Source organism: Knufia obscura (genome assembly GCF_036327395.1).
Source record: "Knufia obscura strain CCFEE 5817 isolate CBS 148926 chromosome Unknown scaffold_7, whole genome shotgun sequence".
In the NCBI taxonomy this organism is placed as follows: Eukaryota; Fungi; Ascomycota; class Eurotiomycetes; order Chaetothyriales; family Trichomeriaceae; genus Knufia; species Knufia obscura.
Window position 1 is genome coordinate 1282354 of NW_027042693.1, and position 24780 is coordinate 1307133.

The following is a 24780-nucleotide window of genomic DNA, read 5'->3' on the forward strand; positions in this document are numbered from 1 at the left end:
GAGCCTTATTCGTCTTAAATCCTCTACTAGATACCTTTAACCCGAACTACTAGCCTCGCTATAATTAATCTTAATTAGTAGTACGTTAACGATTTTTAAGAAGTACTTAAGGATAAAAAGCTTAAGTTCTATACTTAATACCGAGAGTAATAGTTTAACCTTAAGCTTAAGAACGACGTTTATACTCGGTACTTACGCCTTAATTAACGTAAACTCGTAGAGAAACCGTTTATATTTAGTAATACTAACGCTCTTAATTACGGACTCGTTCCTTCGTTACTAGTTCTTAGCTAAATTAAGAAGATACTTATCGCTCGCGTTTATATCTTTCTTAAAATCCGGTAAATACACGGTACCTAATACCGATATAAAGGGTATATTATTAATTTTCTACGCGACGTTAGTAAAGTATATAACTCCCTCTCTCTCCTCTCTTAAGACCTTAAGCTTATCCTACTCTAATTCGCCGGCGATTATACTATTAATCCTTAATTTACACGGTAATTTAAGTATAACTTTCGTATACGATAGGGTACTATTTAATAGTAGCTCTTCTTTCTTCGGCGTCGCTACCCTAAATACCGTAATATTTAGGTAGGCGAGAAGAATCTCCGGTTATTACCTCTTAACGGATCCGTCGCTTACTAAGTCCTAATATAGAATATCTCTATCCCCGTTAACGAGTTAACGGTTAAGGAGGCTAGCGAAGACGCCGATACTTTTATCGTTCCTAACCTTCTCGCTAATACCGCCGAAATAGAAGTACTATAGAATAAACTCGCTCCTTAATACCGGTATTACCTTACCTTACCTACCCTTTAATAGATACCGCTATCGGAGTTTAATTAATTCTAGACCCTTTTATCTCTCGCCTTCCCTACGCTATTCCTCCTCGGGTAAGCCGAGTTCGTTACTTCTTACCTCTAATCTATTACCTATATTAAGTATATTCGGTATCTTCTTAAGTTTAATAATAAGCGCTTTATATATTATTCTTACTTTTAATACGTTACGTTTAATATATATATATACGGAATTAAGTTAATAGTAAGGCGTACTAGTATATTAAGTAATCTTTATATTAATATTTAAAATATATACTTAAAGATCTCCGTACGGCCTTTAATACCGATATACCCGAGGCTTAGGCCCTATAAAACTTAATTACTTAATATATAAGTAGCTTATAAGGTACTTAGTCGTTCTAAGCTAAGCGATATTAGAATCTAGAAGCCTATATTAAGAACCTTAGATCTCTTTACCTCTTCGTTACGCTCTCTATAGTAGATTATTACTAGTATAGCCTTTATAAATATCTTTTAAACTATAATTAGTAGCGAGACGATACGCCTTAGAAGCGGATTACTATCGCCTAACGGAATATCCGTAATAACCCCTTAATCGCCGCCTACTACTATTAGCGGTGATTTAAGCTATTTAAACGGTACGTGCTCTTCTTTAAATTTAATATTAAAGAGTATTAGTCCCGTACCGAATAGTAAAGCCGTAGATCTACTTATATATATAGTACCTACTAAAGTAATAGATATCCGTCTCCGAAATTAAACGAGGTAGATATATAGGCGATCTAAGCGTTTACATAATTCTAGGGAGTTTATATTACCGCCGTTAACCCCTAGGTTAAACGGTAGCTACTCCCTAACGAGACCCCCTTATCCCTTACCCCTAACTAGTAACTAAATAAGCTTTAGTATCTCTTAAGTATTATTAATTATATATAACGATATAAGTGTACCGACCTCTATTATTAGCGAAAGAAACGCGCTACCGAGGAGGTTAAGTATCGTTTTCACTACCCGTTTCTATTACGAGACCGACCTATCGCTAAAAAGCCTATCGGTTCTAGGTTCCTCCGTTTTTAACCTATTCGTAACGACTTAATTCTTAATAACTATAACCGAACCCTCTCCGTAGCGTAGATAGCTAATATTGATATCGCCTTATATACTAGATCTCGTACGGTTCTTAACTATATTAATAAATACTATACGAAAGCTAAGTTAAAGTCGGAAACGTATAAATAAATTATAGCTTCGCTACTCCCGAACCTAAATACCCGAAACTCTTTACTCTCTCTTATATTAAAGACGATAAACCGATTTATTAAAGAACGCGATTAGTCCGCTTAAGAGGTTTACTATCTCCTCCTTAATCTTCCTTTATAAGAGGGTAGCCGAACCGTACTTAATATTAACTATTATTCTAAAAATTAGTAGCTTACGCTTCTATACGTTAATAGCGATTCTAATACCGAGGGTAAGTACCTTAAATATAATTATAATTTACTATAGAAGTATAAGCTTCGGCCTAAGCTTTATAATTATATTAACTATCTTTAATTCCTTTATACCTTTAATTTCTAAGGGAAGTTATTTACGTATCGGCAGCGGCTTAGAGCCGATACTCGTATTCTTAGCTATTACCCTTAGTATAAGCCCGTATAAAAGAAGGACTACACTTACGTAAAGCTTATACTTTATACTTTATTTCGTAAGGTATAGGACTTACTTCGGCTTAGAAACTTATAGAAACTATTCTCTACCTTTTAAGATACGTATTAATACTAGAGAGAGACTTAATCTACTCTCCCCGATAATAATTTTATAAAAGAGATACCTCTTAAGCCCGAGAATAACTTTAAAGATCCTAGTAACGTTAATTAGTAGAAGATTAATATATCGTAAGTAGATCTTACCCGGTAGCTACTATAGCGTAATAACGCAATTATTAAGGACCCTAATCGCCTTAAGTTACGCGATCTTAATTATACTTATAATTAGAGTCCGTATATTAGTTAATATAATATTAATAATAACTACTAGGAGTAGAAGAAGAAACGGTTCCCTATTAATCTCGTTATAGAATCTACTTCGGATCCGGATAATCTTAAGATTAAGTAGCGCTAGCTTTATAACCTTATTATTAGCTACTATACCGATATACTTACTAGGTTTCGTTCCGATTAGTTCTTAATTAATCTTAACGGAAAGGTAGGTATAAGTAAGTCTTTCGTAATTATACTACTCTTTACTCGTCTCTAGTAACTAGCTAATAATACTAGTCGCCCGGATCCTATTATCCGAGCCGCCCCTATCGGTATTATCGCCTATAGCATTATTAGGCGCACGCTTTATTCCCTCTTTTAACTCCTAATCCAGTTCCCTACCGAGTACGAGAAGCTTAGCTAAACTAACCTTTAAGCTATTTAGGCCCGCCTTTAATATATACACTACCTTATCGTTAATAAGAAGTCTATAATTAGCCTAAAAACACTTTCGTAAATCAACTTACGGTATCGTAAGATCTGTTCTTATCGCTCTTATAAGGCTTTTAAGGGGCTTAATATCGTACTAACCGACAACTTCTTTTAGCTACTACTAGTTATAGCCCGGCCTCTCTTTAGTTAGAGGCCTCTTATAAACCCTATCGAACTATCTAAGTATACTCTTTACCTTAAGTTTAATATTACTATTAAACTTAACGTTATTTAATAGTAAGCCGGTACCGAAGTAGATCCGTTTAAGCTAGTACTTAACTACCTTCGCTTAGATACTATTACCTATACGAACTAGAGACTACTTACCTCTTATATCTAGGCCGTCGTTTCTAATAACGCACTATTATTTAATAAAGCGATTTGAATTTATAGTATAAAAGCGAAGGTCTAGGCCTATAACTATAACCGAATATAAGACCTTTAGTAGCTAGTATATCTTACTTATACTACTTATAAAGGACCGAAAGCTAGTAAGGCGTCCTCTAACTAAGCTAAAAATCTATATAGCAGTATCCCGATCTTAATAAGAGCTCGCTTTATACTTATTAAAAATATCTAAACCGAAAATAGACTTATAAATAGTTCTTTAGGAACTATAACCGATATCGTTTAGCGCTTAAGTACGGATTAGTAAGTATCTCTCTCTCTAGCGATATTACTTCGCTTTAATAACTATATAGGCCCTATACTCGTATTCGGTAATATCTCTATTCTTTATAAACGCCGTAAGTTCTATTAAGGAGTAGCTATTTATACTTATATATAGTTCCTCCTTATACCTACCTTCGCTATTATAGTATATAAGGCGTAGGGTATTATAGTTAATTAAGCCGTTCTTAATCTTTCCGCCTGTGATTTTACTCTAGGCCTTAGCTATATTACTATCTCTCGGGTTAAGACTCTATTAAGTATTCTATTTAAGAAGCCCTTTGATTTTAAACGTTTTCGAACTACTAAAGCTAGCGAGATAGTAAAGGACCGTTAAGCTAACCTATAGCGACGATCTTACTAGTATCTTCCTTTACCTCCCTCTCTCTTACCTGTATTCTCGCCTTTCCCGGAACTTAAGAACTAGCCGTCCTCTCTACTAGCGTTACTTCTCCTTTATAATTAGGTATATAATACCTATCTACCTTTTACTCTCTATTTCTTTTCCTTCTCTTTTTATATATTCTAAAGCTATAACGAGAATACTTAATACCGAGGCTAGTACAGTTACCGTTAGCTCTTTTCCTAGAAACCGTTAAAATAGACGAAGCTAACTAGGCTAACCCTCCTACTTTAATATTACGTTTAGAAGTAGTAAGGTAAATAAGGCTAACTAGGCTAACCGTTCTATTTTAATATTATATTAGGAAGCGGCGAGGTAAACGAGGCTAACTAGGCTAATCGTTTTATTTTAATATTATATTAGAACTTTATTAATCTATTTATATATTAAAAGTAAGGAGTAACTTAAATTACCGAAAGTAAGAAGCGACTTAAATTTCGAAACGGCTATACTACGATCCGAATAAGGGTTCACATTTAGGCGAAGCGCTATATAATCCCTACCCCTCCTCTCTCTCTTCTTTACTTTCCTCCTCTTTAGTATCCTCGTCGCCGATAAGATATAACTCCGGTCCCACTAAAGAAGTTAAGCTCGGCTGTAAATAGCGATTACGTTACGTATAACAAGTAGAATACGATATATATAAGTTATAATTTATTACCGCCGAGGCGGTACCGGCTCTTACCCGATCGCGCCCTAACGCAAAACAGATAACGCTATATACCTAATATCGTCGCTCTCGGTCTAAATCCGATAGCGAACGGTAGCTTATCGCTATTAACTCGTTATAAAATCGTTATAAAAACATTATTATTATCTCGTTACCGAACCGCACTAGACTATACCTAGAACGCTTCCTTATCCTTTTCGTTATCGTCTCTAACCACGATTAAGGGGGTTTTCTCTCGCTTAGCGAGCGTTATCTCTTCGTTACTATCGTTCTCTTCGCCAGCGAACTCTTCTAACTTATTCTAAACTCGTTAGCGATTATCCTCTAAATAATATATCTAATCTACTTACAACTAATTAGTATACACTTAGTATCTTCTTTATAGTCGAATCTATACCGGCGACCTTATCCTTAAGTTCTTAAGTAACGATTATAAGGTTTTAAATAGATTCTCGAATATACTAAACGTCGTTATAAGAAATCGATCGCTTACTACTAGGAATATCGCTAACGAATAAGATACCGATACTAGACTTCGGAGCTAACGATAGATAACCGCTACCGGCGTCTAGCTTAACTTTCTTAAATGAAATTAAGGGGGAGAAGGAAGCGATGTCGGGGTCGATTTAAGCCTTAACTCGCTTAGTAAGGGTAGCTTAGATAGCGTCGCTAGCGGATTAAAGGGGCTTCGCCTTAATAGCCTTAACGAACTTAAGACGAGCGGCTCTTAAGGCCTTTCCTTTATTGATAAGGGTTTAAGCGAGCTTAATTATCTCTTAGAGTTCGGGTTTAAGTTTATCTATAACTAAAATCGTTAGCGAATTAAATAGTACTCGGCTATTAATATACTCTTCTTAATAACTATCTCGTACTTTATGACCTTACTGAAGCCGAGCTTAGTAATCTCTTTAAGAGTAGCGTTAATAAAGTTCTTAAGGATCTCGTTACCGAAAAATCGCTACTTTAAGACCGAGTTATACTTCGAATTATAGGCTCTCTTATACTCTTAGTAAGCCTTTAAGAACTAATTACAGGGAATAGTAATCTTTAAGAGGTTATAGAGGCTATTAAATCGTTAGTAATTATACTATAATCTAAATACGATACCTATATATCTTAAAGCGCATCTACTATACTAGGTTAAGTAGTCGTTAAGGTTAGTAGGAGCTATTATTAACGAGTTAAGAGTTAAAAATAAGGTTTAAAAAGACTTCGGTAGCGAATAGGTAAAGGGGCGAATAAAGGGTAATCGAAAGGCTACGAATCGTTAGTGAATATTCTTACTTAGAGCTTACCTATGTTAATAGGCGATAATATATTATTATAGATCTACTCGATATATAAAGTTACTTATAGTTAGAGGAAATAAATTAGTTTATACTACGATACGATCTAGCCGTAAAAAAAGGACGAAGGCTATACTTAGTTAAGGTATAATCTAATATTCTTTAAGTACTATTTATAGTTTAATATTAACTAATTCCTAGTAGAAGGTATATCGCTTTAGAATACCGTAGTAGGTTATAGCTATATCTACTGTCTTAAGGTATTACTAGTTAACCTAAAAGGTATATTTAGCTTTTATATTACAGAATATTATAGGTCGTAAATAATTACGGTTATACTTCTAACGCTAGTAGTATTAGCTAATAATAATAGTTATATATTAGAGTAGATCTAGAACGTTATCGTTAACTTATATAGAGGCGAATACCTACTTTATATATAATTAATAAAAGAAGAAAAAAGTTAAGAAAGATAAGCGCGAGACTAGAATATAAGAAGACTATAAGCGTAACTACTAAGCCTTTATACGTAATAATACAGGTAATAATAATAATAATAACGTCTAAGTAATAAGGTTAATAAGGTTAAAGTAAATCTATATTAAGGGCTACTCGAGCTACGAAATATATAGAATTATACCTTAAAGCGCCCGCGAAAGTATACCGAAAGCAGCTTTTTATATATTTACTTAGTACTAAAACCTATTTCGATCTATCCTTTACCGCGTAGATTAAAGATTTCTATACCTATTCCACTAGGTACATCGGTATCGCGATAGTAGAAGGTTAATAGCAGCGGAAAAGGGGCTATAGTAGTTTTTCGGTACATAATCGTATACGAACCATTTACGTACTGCACCTCTTTACTTATTATCTACCGTATCGGATCCCGTTCTTTCTTGCTTCGCAGGTGTCTTAGTTCGTTTTTACGTACTAGGTCTATTTTTCACTATTAGCTACAATATAGTCCCTTATAAGATCCCGGAGTTACTAGTACTATATAAATAGCTTATATTCCTTATAGTTAAAGGTATCAATAAATTTAAGGGCTTTAGGTATATTAGTTTTTCTATAGTATTAAAGTAATCGCTAGTACTACTACTAGATATTAGGGGTTAATATACTTTTAAGATCTATAATTTATAAGTATAAGATAAGTCTTTAATTAATTAATTAGAAACTTACTATAGTTATTAAGTGCTTTAAGCTATATATTTAAAATACTTTAGCTTAGCTAGAAGCCGAGTTATTCTTCTTTACCTTTATTTAGGGAACGGGTTATACTAAATTTATTATAGATTTCGTTAGGCCTTTTACGAATATAATTTAATCGCTTTTTTTAGCGTTTAATAAAGTAACTATTATAGATATTTACTTACTAAAAGATCTCGTTACGAATTAAAGAAATAAAGATAAATTAAAGAACTACTTAATCGCTATTAAAATTATTATACTAGTTAACCGACTATAACTAGTTAAGATAAAGCTAATATTATTAGCCGAAGAAACTCCGATTTAAGATATAAATAAGCTTTTTATTTATAGTTTACTTTATACTATAATTATATAATACTATAACGCCTTAATATAGTTATTTCTTATTAAGGTATCAAAGACCTAAAACTTACTTAAAAAATAAGTTTTAGGATAGAAATCGGTCTTAAATTGAGTTTACTAATACTCTTTAAAAAGGGTATACTATAGATTAGCTATTATCGAAACCTTAGTTCCGCGGTTAAACCTACTATACCTAAAGTACTAGTTTTTTCTTAAACGACTAAAGCGTATACTTTACATACGGCGACTTATATACGATAGCTTAGGCCGATATAGAAGTATATAATATACTTAGAATAGTAATTACTAGCTTTATATACCCTAATCCTATAGCGAATAGCTAGCTTATCGTAGCCGTTAAATAACTATATTTAGTTTAGACTAGGGTATACTACCTTATAACGCCTTTTCGTTTAAGTATAAAAACTTTATAACTAACTAGCTTCTTAATAAACCTAAGCTAGCGTATACTTAATATCGTCTTAGATTACTAAGTAGTTAAACGCTAGTCCGCGAAGGTAAAATACTATTATTATTAGATCGTACCTTTAAGTAACGCCTAATTTGATAGCTACTTTAACCTTAGCCTTATATTCAAGAAAGCGTATTTACCTAACCTATATATCTTAAGCTAAGTAGACTAAGCCTAAACGGTACCGCCTATCTTAAACTTATTACTCTATAAGATAAAAACCGTAGTCTACTAACGCTATGTAACACACCGCATAAAGGCCAGGGCTATCAGGCCAATAACCACGGGAACACGCGCTCTAGCGTAGGCAAGACACGACACACCGCGAAGGCCGCATAGAGGAGCTAAACCCAATCAGGAAACAGCGATGTTGGGAATGTAGCCATGTTGCAACATTGCTGGCATTCCAACATTGCGTATCACGAACATATATACGAAGTCATTTCATAGTCAGTCAGATACTCTTCTGACTTCTGTAGTTAATCTCAAATCCAAGTTCAACCTAGTTTGGTAGAAGTTCATTCATACCATTCTACATTCGTGTCCCATAACACTTACTACAGCAACCAACCACCCCACCTGTTCTAGGGCCACCTTTGTTACACCTTAGGTGATTTGGAGCTTGTGACACGCTATAGTAATACTATAATCTAACGAAGACTTAGACTAAAAGTAGTCTTTAATTAGGTTATCTAGTATATTAAAAGGCGTAATTCTTTCGCTTTAAAAGAAGCTAGTATTCTTCCTTTACTTCTATAACTATCTTTATAATACTCGTTTATTAGTATTAATACCTTCGTTATATAGTTCTTTAATAATCTAGTATTAGGTCTTATTATCTTTAATAAGTTAACTAATCGATACACGCGACTATTCGCGAATTTTATTTAATATACTACCTATACCTACCTTTTAGTAAGATAATTAATCTAAAGAGGGGGAATAAGTAAATTAAGGTCGCTAATCACGAATATAAAGACGGAATTAAATTATTATTAATGGTTATGGATAGGCAGCGTGGTCAAGAATTACGCGAAATGTTGTTTACATTGTGCATCGGAGTTGTCGGGAGACGTCAACCCCACTACCACTACTTCTTACGACGAGGGCTCTGCTCCACATGGAGTTAAGGAAGACCAGGAAGCGACCTTGTGTTCAATGGAACCCTGCTGCGCTAGTGGTCGTCTGCCCATTTTCGAAGCATTATGACTTAGTTGAGTTTGCAGCTTCCCCAATATCTATGGACATACAAGTATAGACCAAGCTCGAACAATGAGTTCTGCAGACAATTCTGAACTACTGCAAACCGATCCGACTGGTTTGCTACAACCGGCCAAAGTGGATGTACGTATTCCCAGATTGTTTAGCTGACAAACACGGGCAAGATGTGTCATGCTCCTTCTATCCCCCAGCAATGGCAACGTACGTCCTTTTCTGCTAGACAGCTTCATAGGCTTCCATGATAACATCTTGTTGTTCCTCAAATGAGCCTCATGCTCGCCAAGTCGTCGTTCGGGCTGTAGGCCATTCATTTCGTCATCCGCCTACGCTCACCCGTCACAGACACCAATATCGAGTGATACGGTCAGCTGCGTGAGCCATGCAGTGTTCAAGCATGTCTTGACTGTGAACAAGTGCTGACACCAAAGGTTTTCCTCGGTGATAAACGACTCGCAGTCATATCACCTGCCTGTAAGTACGGTCGTGAGCGGTGCAGCATTCAGGCCATCAACGAATGTCGTGGTGTGCTGGTTAGTCAACACATTCAACAGGCCTGTCACCCTTTGAACAATGCTCTTTTTTGGTCGAAACTATAAGAAAGGTGATATTTCGGCAGCACGCGGTAGCAATGGGCTAGCACCATAGCCAAACGTGTCACTCAAAGTGCAAGGCCAACGAACTGAAGCCTATAAGTACCCGGCATATATAATCAGCGAAGATTATTTCTTCTGGTGCGAGCCAACCTCCGTCAGAATTGCTCATAACCGTTTATCTTTTGGAACTCAACTACTGCTCTAAAACTGCTCTTCTGACTCCACGGACCAAGAGCCATCTATCAGCCAGACCCTCTCTCCTTAAGCAATCCACCTTCCACTACGACAACCATCCACCGACAATGTCAGCCCCTGCTGGCACGAACGGCGGTTCATCACAGTATACATATGCCAAGTGCAGAGTCGATGGCTGTAGTCGTCGACATCCAGGTGGAGAGGATGCATGTTGGGTGGCACATCCTGAGTTGAATCCAAGAAACCATAACCACAATCGTGGTGATCGAGGGAGAGGTCGTGGCCAGCATCACTCAACACGAGGCTCAAGGGGTGGGGGAAGAGCTACAGCACAACAAGGATCAATGCAGCAAGCACATGACCAGAGTATATACACCAGAGGAAGAGGTCGTGGACGAGGACGAGGTGGTGGTCGCGTTGCCTTTGCAGCCCGAAGTAGCCGACCAACTGCTACACCCAAGCCTCAGTCTAAGCAGCTTGAATCTTCCTTTCATGCTCTCCCACAGGAGATCCAGGATAGGATCTATGAGAAGATGTACGAGCCGTACGGAGTCACTGCAACATCTCGAAAAAATCCTCACCGTCCACGTCGGTATCATCTCGCCCACAGAGATCCCTACCTGCAGCTATGGGGTCTACCAAAGCGTAACATGGAGCTCGCTTGCAAGAAGAATCTCGCCGATGCAGAGCAGGTTCGAAAAGCTGGCTTCAATGGTCACCTTGGGATCGTTTATAGCGAGCATGGCGGCTTCACCCCTATGTGTGCACTACAGGATGAGGAGCTCGGCTGGCTTCGTAATATGACAACGACAATCCATTTCACTGGATTCGACGGTAAGAGCCTAGCATATAGTTATCCAAGTGCCGATGTGTGGGCCAACATGGACAGGGACTTCCCAGTTGTCCAAGAGATTCATCTCCACTACAACGTCCTCCGGTATGCTTATGAGGACCGGTGGGCTCCTACTACACAGACACAAGAGTATCGAGAAATTCAGACTCCAGAATGGCGCGCTGCATTCAAGCTGGGTCAGAAAGACGTGGACTTCACTTACCCCGCAAGCTCGCTGAGACTGTTCGATCTAGCGAGAATCATGGAAGAACGTGATACGATGCCAGACGATGGAGAAGCGGAGGCCACAGCTGAGGACAAACGCGGCGACACGGCCGACAATGGCACTGAAGCACTCAGCAAGTTCAAGGACGATGAGAGTGCAGAAGCGATCGAAGGAGAAGACGAAGCTGGTGAGGATGAGGAAGAAGCAGTGATCATCAATGGGGAGATTGTTGGCAATCGAGGCTGCAAGATCTACCTTACCACGAGAGTAGATTTCATGAAGATGCACGGCTGCGTTTATCAACAGGTATGTCTAGCGCATGCATGTGAGCAATAAATAGGAGCTAACCACATATCTAGATACTCAAGTTCCGCATCACCTCGAAGGGCTGGGCATGCATTGACAGATCGGGTTGAAGAGGCAATACTGGTGTATTTGCAGACGTTGAAGAAGCAAACGAGAGGGCTTATATGCAACATACAGTGGCCACGCACATGAGGTGAGCCCATACTTCGAGAAGCTCTGCCATCTACTTCTTGCATGAGAAGCAATGAGCCAATAGTATCCACAGGGGCCGTAAGCGCGTTTTCAGAGGCAAAGGCATCTGCCAGCGTTCTGCAAAGAGGGATTAGGCAATCGATACCGACCACGAAATCCCCCCTCATCGCTCTGAAATGCTACTCAGATAATTTGATTCAGATTCAGATGGGACCTATATTTAGCTAACCATCTGGCAAACCTAAACCCGCAAAGCGCATGGTGTTGGGAGTCTTCCGCAAGCAAAACATGTATCAGCGATCCTGATCAGACCCGGTGTAGCCACCAGACGACATCATGGTAACCACGGACTGCAACAACAGTAGCTGCAGGCTTTGTGCTTCAGCTTGCGTCGCCCACGCCGCGCAGGAGCACTTCGCGCACACCGAGCCACGGCGCGAATCACTTTCCTAACCTGCCGGCTGGCCATCCCTGTCACGTCAGATCATCAGATATATTCACCCGATCCCGTATGAACACTTTCAGTGTTGTTCGAACTCGCCTTGTGTGATAAGGGCGACAGTCGCATTTCACAGGTGAATGTGTTGGCTCGGCCGTGCTTGTTACCCAGTGTGGATGCATACGTAGGCTGCCTATAAAGACCTCGAAGACCACTTGTTATAATTATCAACCGTTGTCTCGTCATCCAATTGACCTCTCTACTACGCTGATCAGTCAACACAACTCCGTGACGACCAGATCTGCAAAGGCCTTCGACCTATCTTCCATCACGACCACAAGCCGAGGCCTGGGTAACGTCTTACAGCGCCTCGAAGATGTCTGCGGCTTCTGCATCTGCACCAGCTGTTGGCAATGGCAACGGCAACGGCAAGGCAAGTGGAGGCGGCGTAACTAATCGAGCCAGAAACACACTTCCGAAGTGTCCGGTAGCGGGCTGCGGTCGCCGTCACCGAGGAGGACAAGCGAAGTGCTGGGTCGCACACCCCGAGCTAAAGCCAGTTACAGACCAGGGCACGACTCCAAAGCGAGGCCGCTGTGGCCGTCGTGGTCGTGGACGCGGTCGAGGGGGTACTCCTCGAAACACACCTGCAGCACAGGATGACAGGGCTGCCACTGGGGACAGGGCTGCCGAGGGAGACTGGGCCACCAACGGCGACTGCACCGCCACCAGTGACTGGTCATCCATCGTAGCCGCACTGCCAGACCCAACAGCACAACCAGATACTACTCCATTTCCCTTCCTCAAACTGCCCCAAGAAATCCAAGACCAGATCTACAAAGAGTCTACGACAACTACAACCAGGGCTACGAAGTCACAGCAGCATACACCCACCACCAAAGCCCCAACCACCTCATCCGCACCTCCGACAACGACACATCCTACAACCAAATGACCCTTCACGGCTTCCCACTCCTCAACCTCGAACTCACCTGCCGCAAAATCCGCAACGCCGCAATGCCAATCCCGAAAAGCCATGTTCAACGGCTCCCTCACGATCTGCTACGACGACTACAACGGCTTCGACGTCCTCGAGAAACTCACATCCAAGCCTGAGATAGCCTGGCTGCTTGAAAACATCACAACTCTTCATATCGATGGTTTCAACGGTCGAAGCCGTTTATGGTCTGCCGCTGGTTATCATCGAATCTTGCCGTTCTTAGGTGGGGCGACGGAGGTACACGTTCATTTTGATGCTACACGACACTGCTACACCGATCGAGATTCCGACTGTTATACCAGCGAGTGGGCAGCGTTGCTGGCGGACGGGTACAAGGCTGAGTTCGATGCTGGACACAAAGACCACGAGTTCTCGTATGCGGCTGGGTTGCTGAAGGTTGATGGTCTGGCGAAGTTGTTGGAGGAGAACGGCAGGGGCGATTGCGAGGTTTATCTGAGTACGCATGTTACGTGGTTGGCGCATTATCGCGTGGGGTGGCAGCAGGTATATGTTAGGGAGTGCAGATGATGAGATAAAAGCTAATGATGTTGCAGATGGTCATGTTTCGAGTTACGTCTGAAGGTCTTGAGGCAGTGGAGAGACGTGGTTAGGAGATCTTTCACTGATGAGAATGCTGCAATGAGGGGTTCTCCAGTCTGGGCTTACGAGTATCTGTTTCATTGATTCTTCGGCAATTACCAGGACAGTTTGTGAACACGAATGCAATATGAGAGGAAGCAGCAGCTTGGCTTAGATGCATTGCGAAATAACAGGACTCGAGGTCGGGAGATTTGAGTCAATTGTGTTCAGACAGTGCTCATACCATAGCCTCTGACCATGACTGGGTCTGACAATTCTGTTAGCCGAGCCAAACATAGGAACGCCATCGATGCAGCCAGTCTATGCCCAATGTCTAAATTTCTATGTTCAGAAGATGCCAACCTCAATACCCATTACCCTCCTTCCAAGGTCGACCCGCAACCCTGGCTCTAATCTCCGGATCAGTCCCATTCCTCAATGCCTCAGTCCTCATTCTAACCAACAACTGAAATCTCTCATCTATCTCCCTCTTCAACTCCCAATTTCGTCCAGGAATGGGAATATCCAACCTCATTTCCTCAATCTTCTTCCAATTGCCCACCCCATTAATAATTTGCGCGCGTTCTTCCCATTTCTCTAACTCTTTGGTTGCTTTCGTCCACCAATGGTGATTATCAAACCACGTCTCGAATGCCTCAGGAGTCGCGAAGCAGATTCCGTACCCATCGCAGTAGCAACTCCGTGTGTCAGGACAAAGCTTATCTTGGTCCGTAAAGATCTTGTGCCAGAGGTACTCGAAAACCCGTCCGCTGATCCAGTCCGTCTCTTGTGTGCGTAGCAGCCAATTTCTATAGCGCTCGAATTTGTGCTTGGGTATACTGCGTATACGTTCTCTCGATACCGCAAACTGCGCACAGCACGGTGCAGCAATAACGGCGGGTATTGGATCCTCGGGAAACATCTCTGCCCATGCTTTTGCCAGCGCAATCTCCTCGCGTTTTAGATTATCTTTGTAGGATGTACCGGGGTGGATCCGCTCTGGACAGCCGGGGTCCCAGTGGCAGCGCAGGTTCATGTAGCCCTGTCGTACCACCCGCTCGGAACTCAGTCTCTTCAATGTCTCAGCCGAATCATGATTCAGCAGCTCTGGTGTATGCCATGCTATTTGATGTGGATGCATGAAGATGTTGACATCAGGAAGGGACGGAGAATCGTAATTGTCGAGGATGTAGGTCAGGTAGACCATTGCTTCGTGGCCTTTGTTAACTGGTGTGTGCAACGGAGCGCTGTGGTCGTTCACGACGTAGATGAATGGTTTGAGAACGGGGTCTGTGGGGAGGTATGTGTCCAGCCATGTTGTGTTTTCGGTCGTGAGACGGCCGGCTACTAGGGCGCGGGTGTAGGGTTCACCTGCGGGCTTCAGGGTTGCTGGTGGGAACGGCGAGGATGCAAACGAGACATTGTGATGGAGCAGCGAAGTGTCCGGTGCTGCTGGATCTACTGCTGGTCGCGGTCCATTTCTCAAGTCTTGCTCTTGCTGTTGCTGTTGGCTACTCTCTTCTTCGTCTTCGATGAGTTCTCCTAATCCGACACTTTGTGACAAGCCCTGCAAAGTAGAGCGATAGTTGGGAGTTCGACCCCGCAGAAGAAGGATCAGTGCTACGGCTGTGAAGACCAGGACAGCAACGCGTTTCGCAAAGATCATTGCAGGTCAAGACTTGGTCAGCCAGCAACGGGTTTCTCACTCAGCAGTGCAGGTTTGCACCCCAATGTCGAGCTCGACATCAGGTCTCAGCACAGCGATGTTGATTGACAACAGACTTGAAGGCAAGCACATCAACAGCTCTCTACTGCCATCCTGCCTGCTCTGGTTGTCAGCCAGTAGGAGCGACCATGACTTTCCGGCGTTCGAAATGCCCGTCTCTCGAATTTGTTTTGTTTGCATGTTTCATGACGCGTATGCACGTGGCTGCGCTCCGAATGAATCTGCCAAGGCGTGCAAGGGTCCAGGTGGGGATGCTTGGGGGCATCGAGGAAGGTCACTTGACGAGGTCGTGTCGACCGACACAAGACCAGGAGACTCACATGCATATCTGACAAAGGGGAAGAGACGTGTCCCACGAGGCATTACGAGCGACAAGCAATGCTTCCGCAGCCATGCAGACATCGAACATCTCAGCACATGCATCACATTTTTAGGGGCTGAGATCATTTCTATCCGTTTTGATCACTCATGTAGATTCCATGCAGGACCGCGAAAGGAGGCACGAGTTGACCTCAAAGCAATAATTGGGGTTGGAGCTTCCAAGACTTAACCACCCGGTGGCATCAACCCCCCATCTCCTCGATACTACCAGATATCAGTAAGATTTATGCACAGCCGTCGAATTTGAATTATGCCCCGCCACAACTGCCTGCACGGCCACTGGTGCCGCTGGAGGCGCTGGTTGAACTATCGCAAAACAATCAGTAGTGCACATCACATCAAGGAGACAGCAAGCTTACCCTCTAATACAGCAGGTCCAAATAGTGCAGCGGCAGCATCGAATTTGCCCTGAAGATCAGAGCTAGTAACCATAACATACGTTTGACCAGCGACACCCGGCGGAATCATAGCAGTAAGCATCGTCTCATGGATCTGCGCCGTAACACTGACGATCATCAACCCCGAAACAAATGTGAAGAAAGATCCTGCAGTGACGGCCTGGGCAGCCTCGAATGCGACTGTTGTGCCTGCGGATGGAGGTCTGCAGAGTTCGGCGGCAGGACCAGTCGGATTGGCTTGATTGTTACCCCCTGCTTGTGCCGGTGCAGCTGGACTTTGAACACATTCGGCTTGACTGCGGATAGTTCTTGAAAGTGGTTCTACGCAGTCCAAGGCTGCTTCAGCGGGCGGCGAATGAACTTGTCGCTTCTGGAAGAAGGATGGACCGCAATCTGGACCTTCGCAGGCGCAAGCCGCGGCGGTACTAGTCAAAGCTGGGAAAGCTTTGAACGGTAGTGGTTCGTTGGTGGCTGGACACTCCACGATGAATGAAGCAGCGAGCGTGAAGACTGCGTTCGGGTCAAGTGGGGTCCCGAAGGGGTTGGGACCAGGGGCGGCTTTGAGGGCCGTACGTTGAAGAGAGGTATGGAGAGCCTCTGTGACCAGGATCGACCCGGCTGCGGTGAGGATGTCCTTGCTCGTGATCAATGGGGCACCGCCGAGGTAGGCGGATGTGCCGACTCCTTCGAGGACGTTCGAAAGTGCGATGAATGAGTTCACATCCGTTATGTTGAAGTTGTAAGTACAGGGCGCGACTGGTTGCGCGCCCGCTGTCATGAGTGCGCTGGTGAGGAATTGGACATGCTGGTCCTCGTCTTCTGCGATCAGTTGAATGTTATTGAAGTAATTGGCGCCGAAGCCTGCGTCCATAAAATGCTGTTGGGTGAGTGTCTGTAATGCTAATTTGTAGAAGGCATTTTCGAGATGTTCCAGCGTCAAAGCGAACTGCAGGACTGTGACATCGATGTCTTGCTGACGTCTTGAAAGCTTCGATGATGGTTCGAGGGGATGAGCGAATGCTGCAGGTGCGACCAAAGCGCACAGCGCAAGAGATAGTAGCATCATGCTGGAAGATATGCAACGAGTGTTTGAATATTCAGGCTCGGGCTAGGTCAGAAATGTTTATAGAAGATCAATGCGAAGAGAACGTAGTGTCGACCTCACTCCCGGTCAACCCATGAGGGTGCCAGCATCGAGCACTCTTAAATCTTCTCGACACTGGAAACAGATCTAGAACCTCTGCGTTATCTGCGACATCGTACGGGAAGCTGGCATGGGTAACAGCCCCTAGTAGATGTGTTCGTACTCATAGTGCTTCATACTTGAGCATCAAGCCTGCAAAACCTTGAGCTCGTCACAGTGTAAGAAGCGGCAAGGGTATGAATGCAAGCCCATGATCAGTCGAAACACCATTTTTCGGCGGCTGTGAGCGACGACAACAAAAAGAGCCACTGAGCTCAGGGTAGGTATTCGTTATCCAGCCACACTGCCGTTCTTCAGTAGTGAACGGGTAACGAGGACATGAAGTAAAAGAAGCTTCATGGTGGTCGATGCGAGTTGCGGTCGTTTCGAAGACCGGAACAGTCACTATCCGAAAGCCGAAACAGGATAGGGGAGTCGAAACGGGAAAGGCGCATACCTTGAAGCAGTTGCTAAGATGGAAATTGTCCTCTTTAGGTGACATGACACTCTCGACCTGTCTCGCAACCGCTTCAAGTCCTCACTTGTGTTCCTGACAAGCCCCGTCGAATTTCGGCTAGTAGTCACACGTGAACCGTTTCATCGCACCAATCACAGGAGAAAGACACATCGCTAGACATTGGCCCAGTCGATATCAACCAAGTCACGAAGAACTGGATCACCACCACGCATCGGAAGATCTCAGAGCCTGCAACTATCATTCAAGCTCCAGATCGATGACAGAAAAAATCTAGAGCTTAGAATTATGCTTCTAGAAGAGCCGAGCGGTATAATGGCTCGGCTACCAGCTGCTTTCTCCCTAGCATATCATACCAGTCACGCGACAGCAAGGAAGGCTTGCGATCAACCTCATCAATGCGTTGTACTGCCTACTGTTATGCGCATATTCATCGTACGGCTTCGTCCATGCTCCTCCGTCCTAATCAGGGTCTTCCACCAAATCCTCCACAGTCGCGCTCTTTCCCTTTCCAGGTCCCTTCCGTGCAGAGCTCGAACCTTCTCGACCCGTTGAACGTGCAGAAGCCCCATTTGTCTTGGGCGGCAGATTCTTCCCCTTAGTGCTCTCATCCTCTGATCCTGTCGTATCTTCGTCTTCGTCATCGTCTTCTTCTTCATCGTCATCGTCATCGTCGTCGTCATCATGATTTTCAGCCCCAGAGAAACCCCACGACGATCCGATGCTTCTAGTCGGCCGGTGAGGAGATGTGGAGGAAGTCCGCGTGCCGTTGACGTTGGTGCTAGCGGTTCGACTTGGCGCTGTTGGTGCAAGCCGCTGAGCTGGACTTATGTTTGTCGCGTTGTTCGAGGTAGAAGGCAGTCTGACGGTCGGTGTTGGCCGCGTGGGATCCGTAGGAGCTGCAGCAGGGCCCGGGGCAGATCTCGAAGGAGCCTGAGGCTGTTGCACCAGTGAGGGTTGTTGAGCAGGCGCCGGCGAGCGTGGCGAAGAATTTGTGCGATCAGGATGTGTAGGAGTTGATGGAACGGGCGCGGGTCGTTGAAGCATTTCGCGTACGTATTGGTCGTGCTGAGAAGATCTCGGGGCGTTGGCTAGCTCTCCGAGCAGATGTTGCGTCTCCCTTTGCAGATCAGTGAGTTGCGTCAGCCCGGTAGCCGCAGCAGGTTGTTGGTTTTGCGTTGCATCAGTATTTGGCGTCTGCTGATGCTGCACCGCTGTGCCCTGTGACTGTACTGGACCCTGCCGAAGTATGCCGTCCACATTCATGTTTGGTGGCATGTTCTGCGCCTGGTGCATATGCACATTTGCTCCTGGTGGAGGCATGAACTGCATCTGAGGCACCCCTGGCATGTTGAAGGGCATTGCCATTGGAGGCAGTCCTGGCGGTGCTGGCATCTGCTGCTGTTGCATGGGCTGAAGCGGCATCATTGTCCAACCTTCAGGCAAGGCCAGACCTGGAGGTAGATGCTCACTGCCAGCTCGCAGAACGTTCTGCTGCTGGTTCGGGACGAAACTGGTGATGGCTGGTAGGACCGGCCGTAACTGAGGATTCGGCTGTGGTAGGCCTTGCACCTGCCCTGGTTGTTGAGCCTGAGCAGTCGCGCCTTGACGTGCCATTCTAATTCTTGCCAGCTGAGCTTGCACGTTACGCAACGCTTGGAGCTCGCCCATCGAAGCTTGTAAACTATCGACTTCGCGCTGTATCTGCCGTTCAGCCGCGTTTAGCTGGTCATCGACGTTGCCTCTACCATGTCGATGCGTGCCCGGAGCTCGTCTTCTCATGCCATCCCACCGAATGCCAAAACCATACTGTTGAGCCACGTTTGCATCTTGACCTTGTGGTGGTGGTGGATTTATGTTTGCAAGCTGCTGCTCTAGCTGCTCAAACATGTCGTTGCCTCTAACAGCTCCAACACCTATCCTCAACGGACCGAATTGGTAAACCCTCGGCCGGCCGTTGCCTCCATTTTGCGGATGCTGAGCACGACCAGCGGCGCCCTGAGCCCGATTCGCGGCACCCTGAGCTGCTTGAGGCCTTGGCGCGACAGTTGCTCTGCAAGTGGGGCATATTTGCTGCCTCTCCAGCCAACTTCTCAAGCACGAGAAATGCAGTACATGTCCACAAGGTAGCTTCTTCGGCCGCATTCTTTCCGCCACTGGATCTCTTGCGGCTCCTGGTGCTGGAGGCACGTAGAGTCTCATCTCCTCTCTGCAGATGATACACACGTCTTCTCTTCCAATCTCCGCCTCGGTAGCATCTGGGTATCTCTCGTTCATGTCTTTCGTCGCGTTTCGGTATCGTACAAAGTCGCCAATTCGTTTGAAGAAGGATCGGCATGTCAGGAACACATCTCGCATGATGTGTAATGGCAGACCGTAGAATATGAGTAGGATAAAGAAGAAGGAAAGGTAGATGACCAACTTGCAGAAGTCTGTGGTCAGGTCGAGGTAGAAGACCCATCTGCCCTTGCCCTCCCAGCCCTCAACTTCAACCTCTGCTTCATCGATTGGCTGTGATGCCGCAGCGTTTGCAGCTTGTGTACGTCGCTGGGCCAGATCTGTCCCTCCTTCCTGCGCAGACCCTTCCGCCTCTTGGGCATTCTCCTGCTGGGTCTGCACCTCTCTCACTGCGGCATCAACTCTTTCCTTCCGTATAGCGTCCACCCTCTTTACCTTTTGCTTCCGCACAATCGCAATCTCCACCAGATTCAAGGCATACCTCATTACTGTGCTCAAACTTGTAGTGGTCAATACCGCAAATTCAAAGCCAAACATGACCATCATATCCGGCCTGGCCATATGCAAAACCTGCCCAACGGTGTACTCCAGCATGCAAATATCGAACAGAACGCTCAGTATCAAACTCGCAGCTAATCTCGTATGAAACAATGATGCTCCCCGTGCCACCATGTCATGCTGCTGCTGCTCCAGGACTTCGACTCTTCCTTCCCCGATCCAGCCCCAGACCTTGCCTGCTAGTAGACTGAAAAACATGACCAAGAACCATGCGCCAATTTCGCCCCGAAATATGGTCATGGCTAGACATGTCTCTGTTACTGCGAACCATGCTTTCTCGTAGAGCTGTTCCACTTCGATAGGTCGGAGGGGTCCGTAGAGAAACTTTTGGAGCAGGAGGAGGGCAGAACATGCGGTGACAAAAACGAGGTTGCAGAGGATCATGAGATTGGCGCTAGACTGGGATAGGTAGACTGCTGCGCTGTAGAAGTTCGGTCGTTGAGCCAGGGACTTGAGGATGACGCCGCCTGCGAGTGCTGTGCTCAGAGCAGCATACGCTGTCCATCGGTTGCGCATTGTGCCCGGTTGAGGAGGCATCCTCGCAACTGTGGAGGAGAAAGGAGAATATCGAAGCCGGGCGAGTAGGATAGGTTGCTTCTCGTAGCAGATTATGGACAACGAGGGTATTGTGACATGTTAATACAATTTGTCAGCCGCTGCGATTGACAGCGGACTTGAACAGACACTGCTATTGTACAGTATAGACAACTCCGGATGGCTGTTACTAAATGACAAGTGATTGATCGTGTAGAATCGAGGCTTGCGCAATCACAGGCGCATATGAGTTAAAGATCAACAAGATCAGCAGTCGCGGGTGCAGTACAAGTCAAGTAAGCAATGGCCGAGAATAGCAGCCTGAAAGTCTATGCGGAGTTGCATTCTTCCGTCATAGGTGTCAACTTCGCCGTTGGAAGTGGCCATCCAGTGCCATCTCTCACACGACACTCTTATTTCCGTATCATTCCAAGGTTCTTTGTTGTGCATTATTTTATGCCTACGACTCATCGAAGCGAACCTTTTATGAGCTCTGTTTCTACCGCACATGGGGAGTATCGATCGCGTCCACGGTCATAGTCGTCATCCTCGGCTGGGCAAGGCAGCATGTGCCCACCAGTCGGTAGATTCCATCCACACCCAAGCAGGCACAACTATGAATTTACCCTTTCTCCTAGCTGTCTTTCCATTGTCGATGATGTTGAGGGCAAGGAATCGACTGCGCACGCGGCGATCAGACCTTACCATGGATTTTGGCTTGACCTCGTGCTGACCTGGATAGGGTCGTCGTTCGAGAGACAGATTCTTCATTTTCAATACGAAAAAGGCATTAGACAAATAGATGCAAAGCATGACATTCTTCCTAATCTGAACTACCTGACCAGCAGGCTCATCGTATACTGACTTATATCGCGGTTGCTTTGAGTAAAGGATCATCCAAAGAACTTGCGGGCGAAGGCAGCCCCCTCCAACCATTGTCACTATCGGAACCACTATCGTCCTCTTGTTCGCTCTCATAATCACTATCCTCATCGCTTCCCCAGTAATCGCCACCACTCATCGGAACATCAGGTCGTGCAGCTCCAAATCGGCCCATCAGAGCATACGCTAGGTGGACCTGACTTTCCCGCTCGAAATGCTCCCATCTGCCTGTGACTTCTGGAGGGCTTCTAAATTCCCAATCTCTGTTGTACGGTCCATACTCTGCCACAGAAGTATCGAGTCGGGACAAGTTGGAAACTAGACTTGCGAGGCGGGTGGATTGGGCATACGGGAAATCTGTCGTGGAGGTTGTATTGATGGCGGTGATATCAGCGTGCTGAAGATCTGATATCCATTGATTCATCGATTTGGTGATTGGAGTAATGGCGGCAGAGTACGGTGTCGGTGGCTGCGGTAGAGCCGTGACCGGCGCTGATGGCGATCTTTGTGGGAACCGGGGATATGGCGTACACCTGGCCGGAGACCGCAGCCTGATTCTAGGAAGAGGAAGCTCTCTGTAGTGTGGTTGATCGGCAAACGGGTCTTCTAGCTCAGATGCAGTTGTTGAATATATGCTAGATGGTGTTGGGAAGCTGTTGTCGCTCGCCTCGCTAGCGAATTGGATTTGCAGAGACCGGTGTTGGTTGGCAAGATATGTATCGATTGCCTCAGGCCGTGGCTTGCGGGCTCTCGACGGTTTGTCGTGCAGGGACAGTGTTGATGCCTGCATTGATCTCTTCGCAGTGTCAGCCATCTTTCCTAGTATAGCTTTAACGTCAAGGTGCAGCCATATGGAGAAGTCTTCTAGGGCTTCGCCCAGTTCGTATGTTGTCTGCATGGCTCGTAGTATTGGCCACAGAGCCCGTATGAATATCGTGCTTTCGAGTTCTGGTTTGTGAGTGTAGAGAAGTATGATCAAGGATCGGTCGATGGGCTCACCTTGTTCGAGACGGATCTTGAAAAGTCGTAGAATCGTCGGGGTGATAAGGAGAACTTTCGAGATCGCAAAGAGAATGCTCGCACTGACAAGGACAAGCAGATATCCAGCTGCTATGTTGAGGAGTAGAATGGCGAAGATGGAACCCTTAGTGAAGACGTCTGCTAACGTAGTAGTAGTTTCCATCGTCCTTTAGTAGTGGCCAGTGCTGTGAACTCTTTGTATCGTGATGGCAAAGCTAAATTTGGGATTCGAAGGACGACCTTATGTACATGATGCCTTCTAGAAGCGTGAGGAGAACAAATGCACTGGATCACAAGAGTGACCCAGCCGACTGATTGTCCCACCCTTTGTCGAGGTTCGAAGGCTGGGTAAGAGCAGGCAAGCAGGAGAACAAGAATTACAATGTCCTCATACAAAGCAACAATGGTAGCGCTGGTGATCACTTACCTTTGACAGCTTCGACGTTCACCTTTGTCAGCAGGCTTTGAACATAGTACTTGACAACATCGGCTTGATTGTTTTGAGAAGCAGATGTCGAGTCCTGTGTATCGCAGGCATTCGGGAAGAACGAGCTGTTGCACCCTGGCTTGTTGGGGTCGAACGATTCTTACTTCGGTTAAATTCAAGAAATATACCAGCTGTACTCATCATGCTGCCCTTGTAGTCCGTATCTGCTGTGTGTCTTTGCATCGCGTGAGCATGACCGTGTTCGATCCAACGAGATTGACAGCTATTGTGTAGAGTGATGCCGTAACGCTAGCAAGTGCTCGAAGTTATCGAGAGGAAGATCGGCGACGTGAACCGGGTCAACCACAATAGCAATCGACCGCTTGAACCACGACTTCCCGCGGGCATGTCGTTCTTGCCTTACCAGCACGAAGACAAGAAAGCATAGAAGGGAACAGATTGCTGCCGCAACGACTTCAAGCTTACGCCAAGCGCTGGAGCGGAGTACTCCGGGGCCACCTTCGTCGGTCTTCGACCGCCCTAGTTAAGCCTGGTAGCTGCGCCCAGAAGAAGGGTCGAGGCGCACAAACTGCCCACGCGCCAGCATGAGTCTCGCTCCATTCATGATCACGTCGGAAATCTGCTTCGGACTTCCGCGATTCCCATATCTGTGCGCGAGGTACCCTAGCAACTGTCAGTGTCTCGATCAGCTCGAAGCCATCACTTGCATGCATGATACCGCGACTGAAGGTCGGCCCGGAAAGTCTGCTGCAAAGCTAGTCAGATCGCCAAATCTGAGCATTATTCAGCATCCGCCACGGGCGTATTCTGTCGGACACGGCAATGAGCCCGAAGTGTTACTGTAGATTCAGTCGGTACGATTGCTTGACATAGCGTAGCACCTCAACAGCTGCTCGAAGTCCTCCCTCTGTACTTCGTCTCCTCAGGAGCGCAAGAATTGAGTCATGAAGGCTGTCAAAGCAGGTTATATTGTTTTCCTACCCCAGTCTTGGTCTGTCACCTTTTTGCTACCCTAACAGA

At 45.1% G+C, this 24780-nt stretch overlaps 7 protein-coding genes across 7 annotated transcripts; 3 read left to right on the top strand and 4 right to left on the bottom strand.

Moving 5' to 3' along the window:
- Positions 1 to 10876: 10876 nt before the first annotated feature.
- On the top strand, positions 10877 to 11817 carry PMZ80_006665 (uncharacterized protein; the record flags this gene model as incomplete). Its single annotated transcript, XM_064875077.1, has 2 exons — positions 10877 to 11707; positions 11761 to 11817. The coding sequence occupies 2 exons, from the start codon at positions 10877 to 10879 to the stop codon at positions 11815 to 11817; spliced, it is 888 nt and encodes a 295-aa protein (XP_064729477.1).
- An 897-nt stretch (positions 11818 to 12714) lies between these two features.
- On the top strand, positions 12715 to 13293 carry PMZ80_006666 (uncharacterized protein; the record flags this gene model as incomplete). Its single annotated transcript, XM_064875078.1, has 1 exon — positions 12715 to 13293. The coding sequence occupies one exon, from the start codon at positions 12715 to 12717 to the stop codon at positions 13291 to 13293; it is 579 nt and encodes a 192-aa protein (XP_064729478.1).
- An 81-nt stretch (positions 13294 to 13374) lies between these two features.
- PMZ80_006667 (uncharacterized protein) lies at positions 13375 to 13949 on the top strand (the record flags this gene model as incomplete). Its single annotated transcript, XM_064875079.1, has 2 exons — positions 13375 to 13842; positions 13893 to 13949. 2 exons carry the CDS (start codon positions 13375 to 13377, stop codon positions 13947 to 13949), a joined length of 525 nt encoding a protein of 174 aa, XP_064729479.1.
- Positions 13950 to 14281: 332 nt separating this feature from the next.
- PMZ80_006668 (uncharacterized protein) lies at positions 14282 to 15583 on the bottom strand (the record flags this gene model as incomplete). The annotated part of the gene is made up of 1 exon (XM_064875080.1): positions 14282 to 15583. One exon carries the CDS (start codon positions 15581 to 15583, stop codon positions 14282 to 14284), a length of 1302 nt encoding a protein of 433 aa, XP_064729480.1.
- Positions 15584 to 16357: 774 nt separating this feature from the next.
- PMZ80_006669 (uncharacterized protein) lies at positions 16358 to 17488 on the bottom strand (the record flags this gene model as incomplete). The annotated part of the gene is made up of 1 exon (XM_064875081.1): positions 16358 to 17488. One exon carries the CDS (start codon positions 17486 to 17488, stop codon positions 16358 to 16360), a length of 1131 nt encoding a protein of 376 aa, XP_064729481.1.
- Positions 17489 to 18542: 1054 nt separating this feature from the next.
- HRD1 (E3 ubiquitin-protein ligase hrd1) lies at positions 18543 to 21413 on the bottom strand (the record flags this gene model as incomplete). Its single annotated transcript, XM_064875082.1, has 1 exon — positions 18543 to 21413. The coding sequence occupies one exon, from the start codon at positions 21411 to 21413 to the stop codon at positions 18543 to 18545; it is 2871 nt and encodes a 956-aa protein (XP_064729482.1).
- Positions 21414 to 22275: 862 nt separating this feature from the next.
- Positions 22276 to 23475, bottom strand: PMZ80_006671 (uncharacterized protein; the record flags this gene model as incomplete). Its single annotated transcript, XM_064875083.1, has 1 exon — positions 22276 to 23475. The coding sequence occupies one exon, from the start codon at positions 23473 to 23475 to the stop codon at positions 22276 to 22278; it is 1200 nt and encodes a 399-aa protein (XP_064729483.1).
- Between the last annotated feature and the right edge of the window lie 1305 nt (positions 23476 to 24780).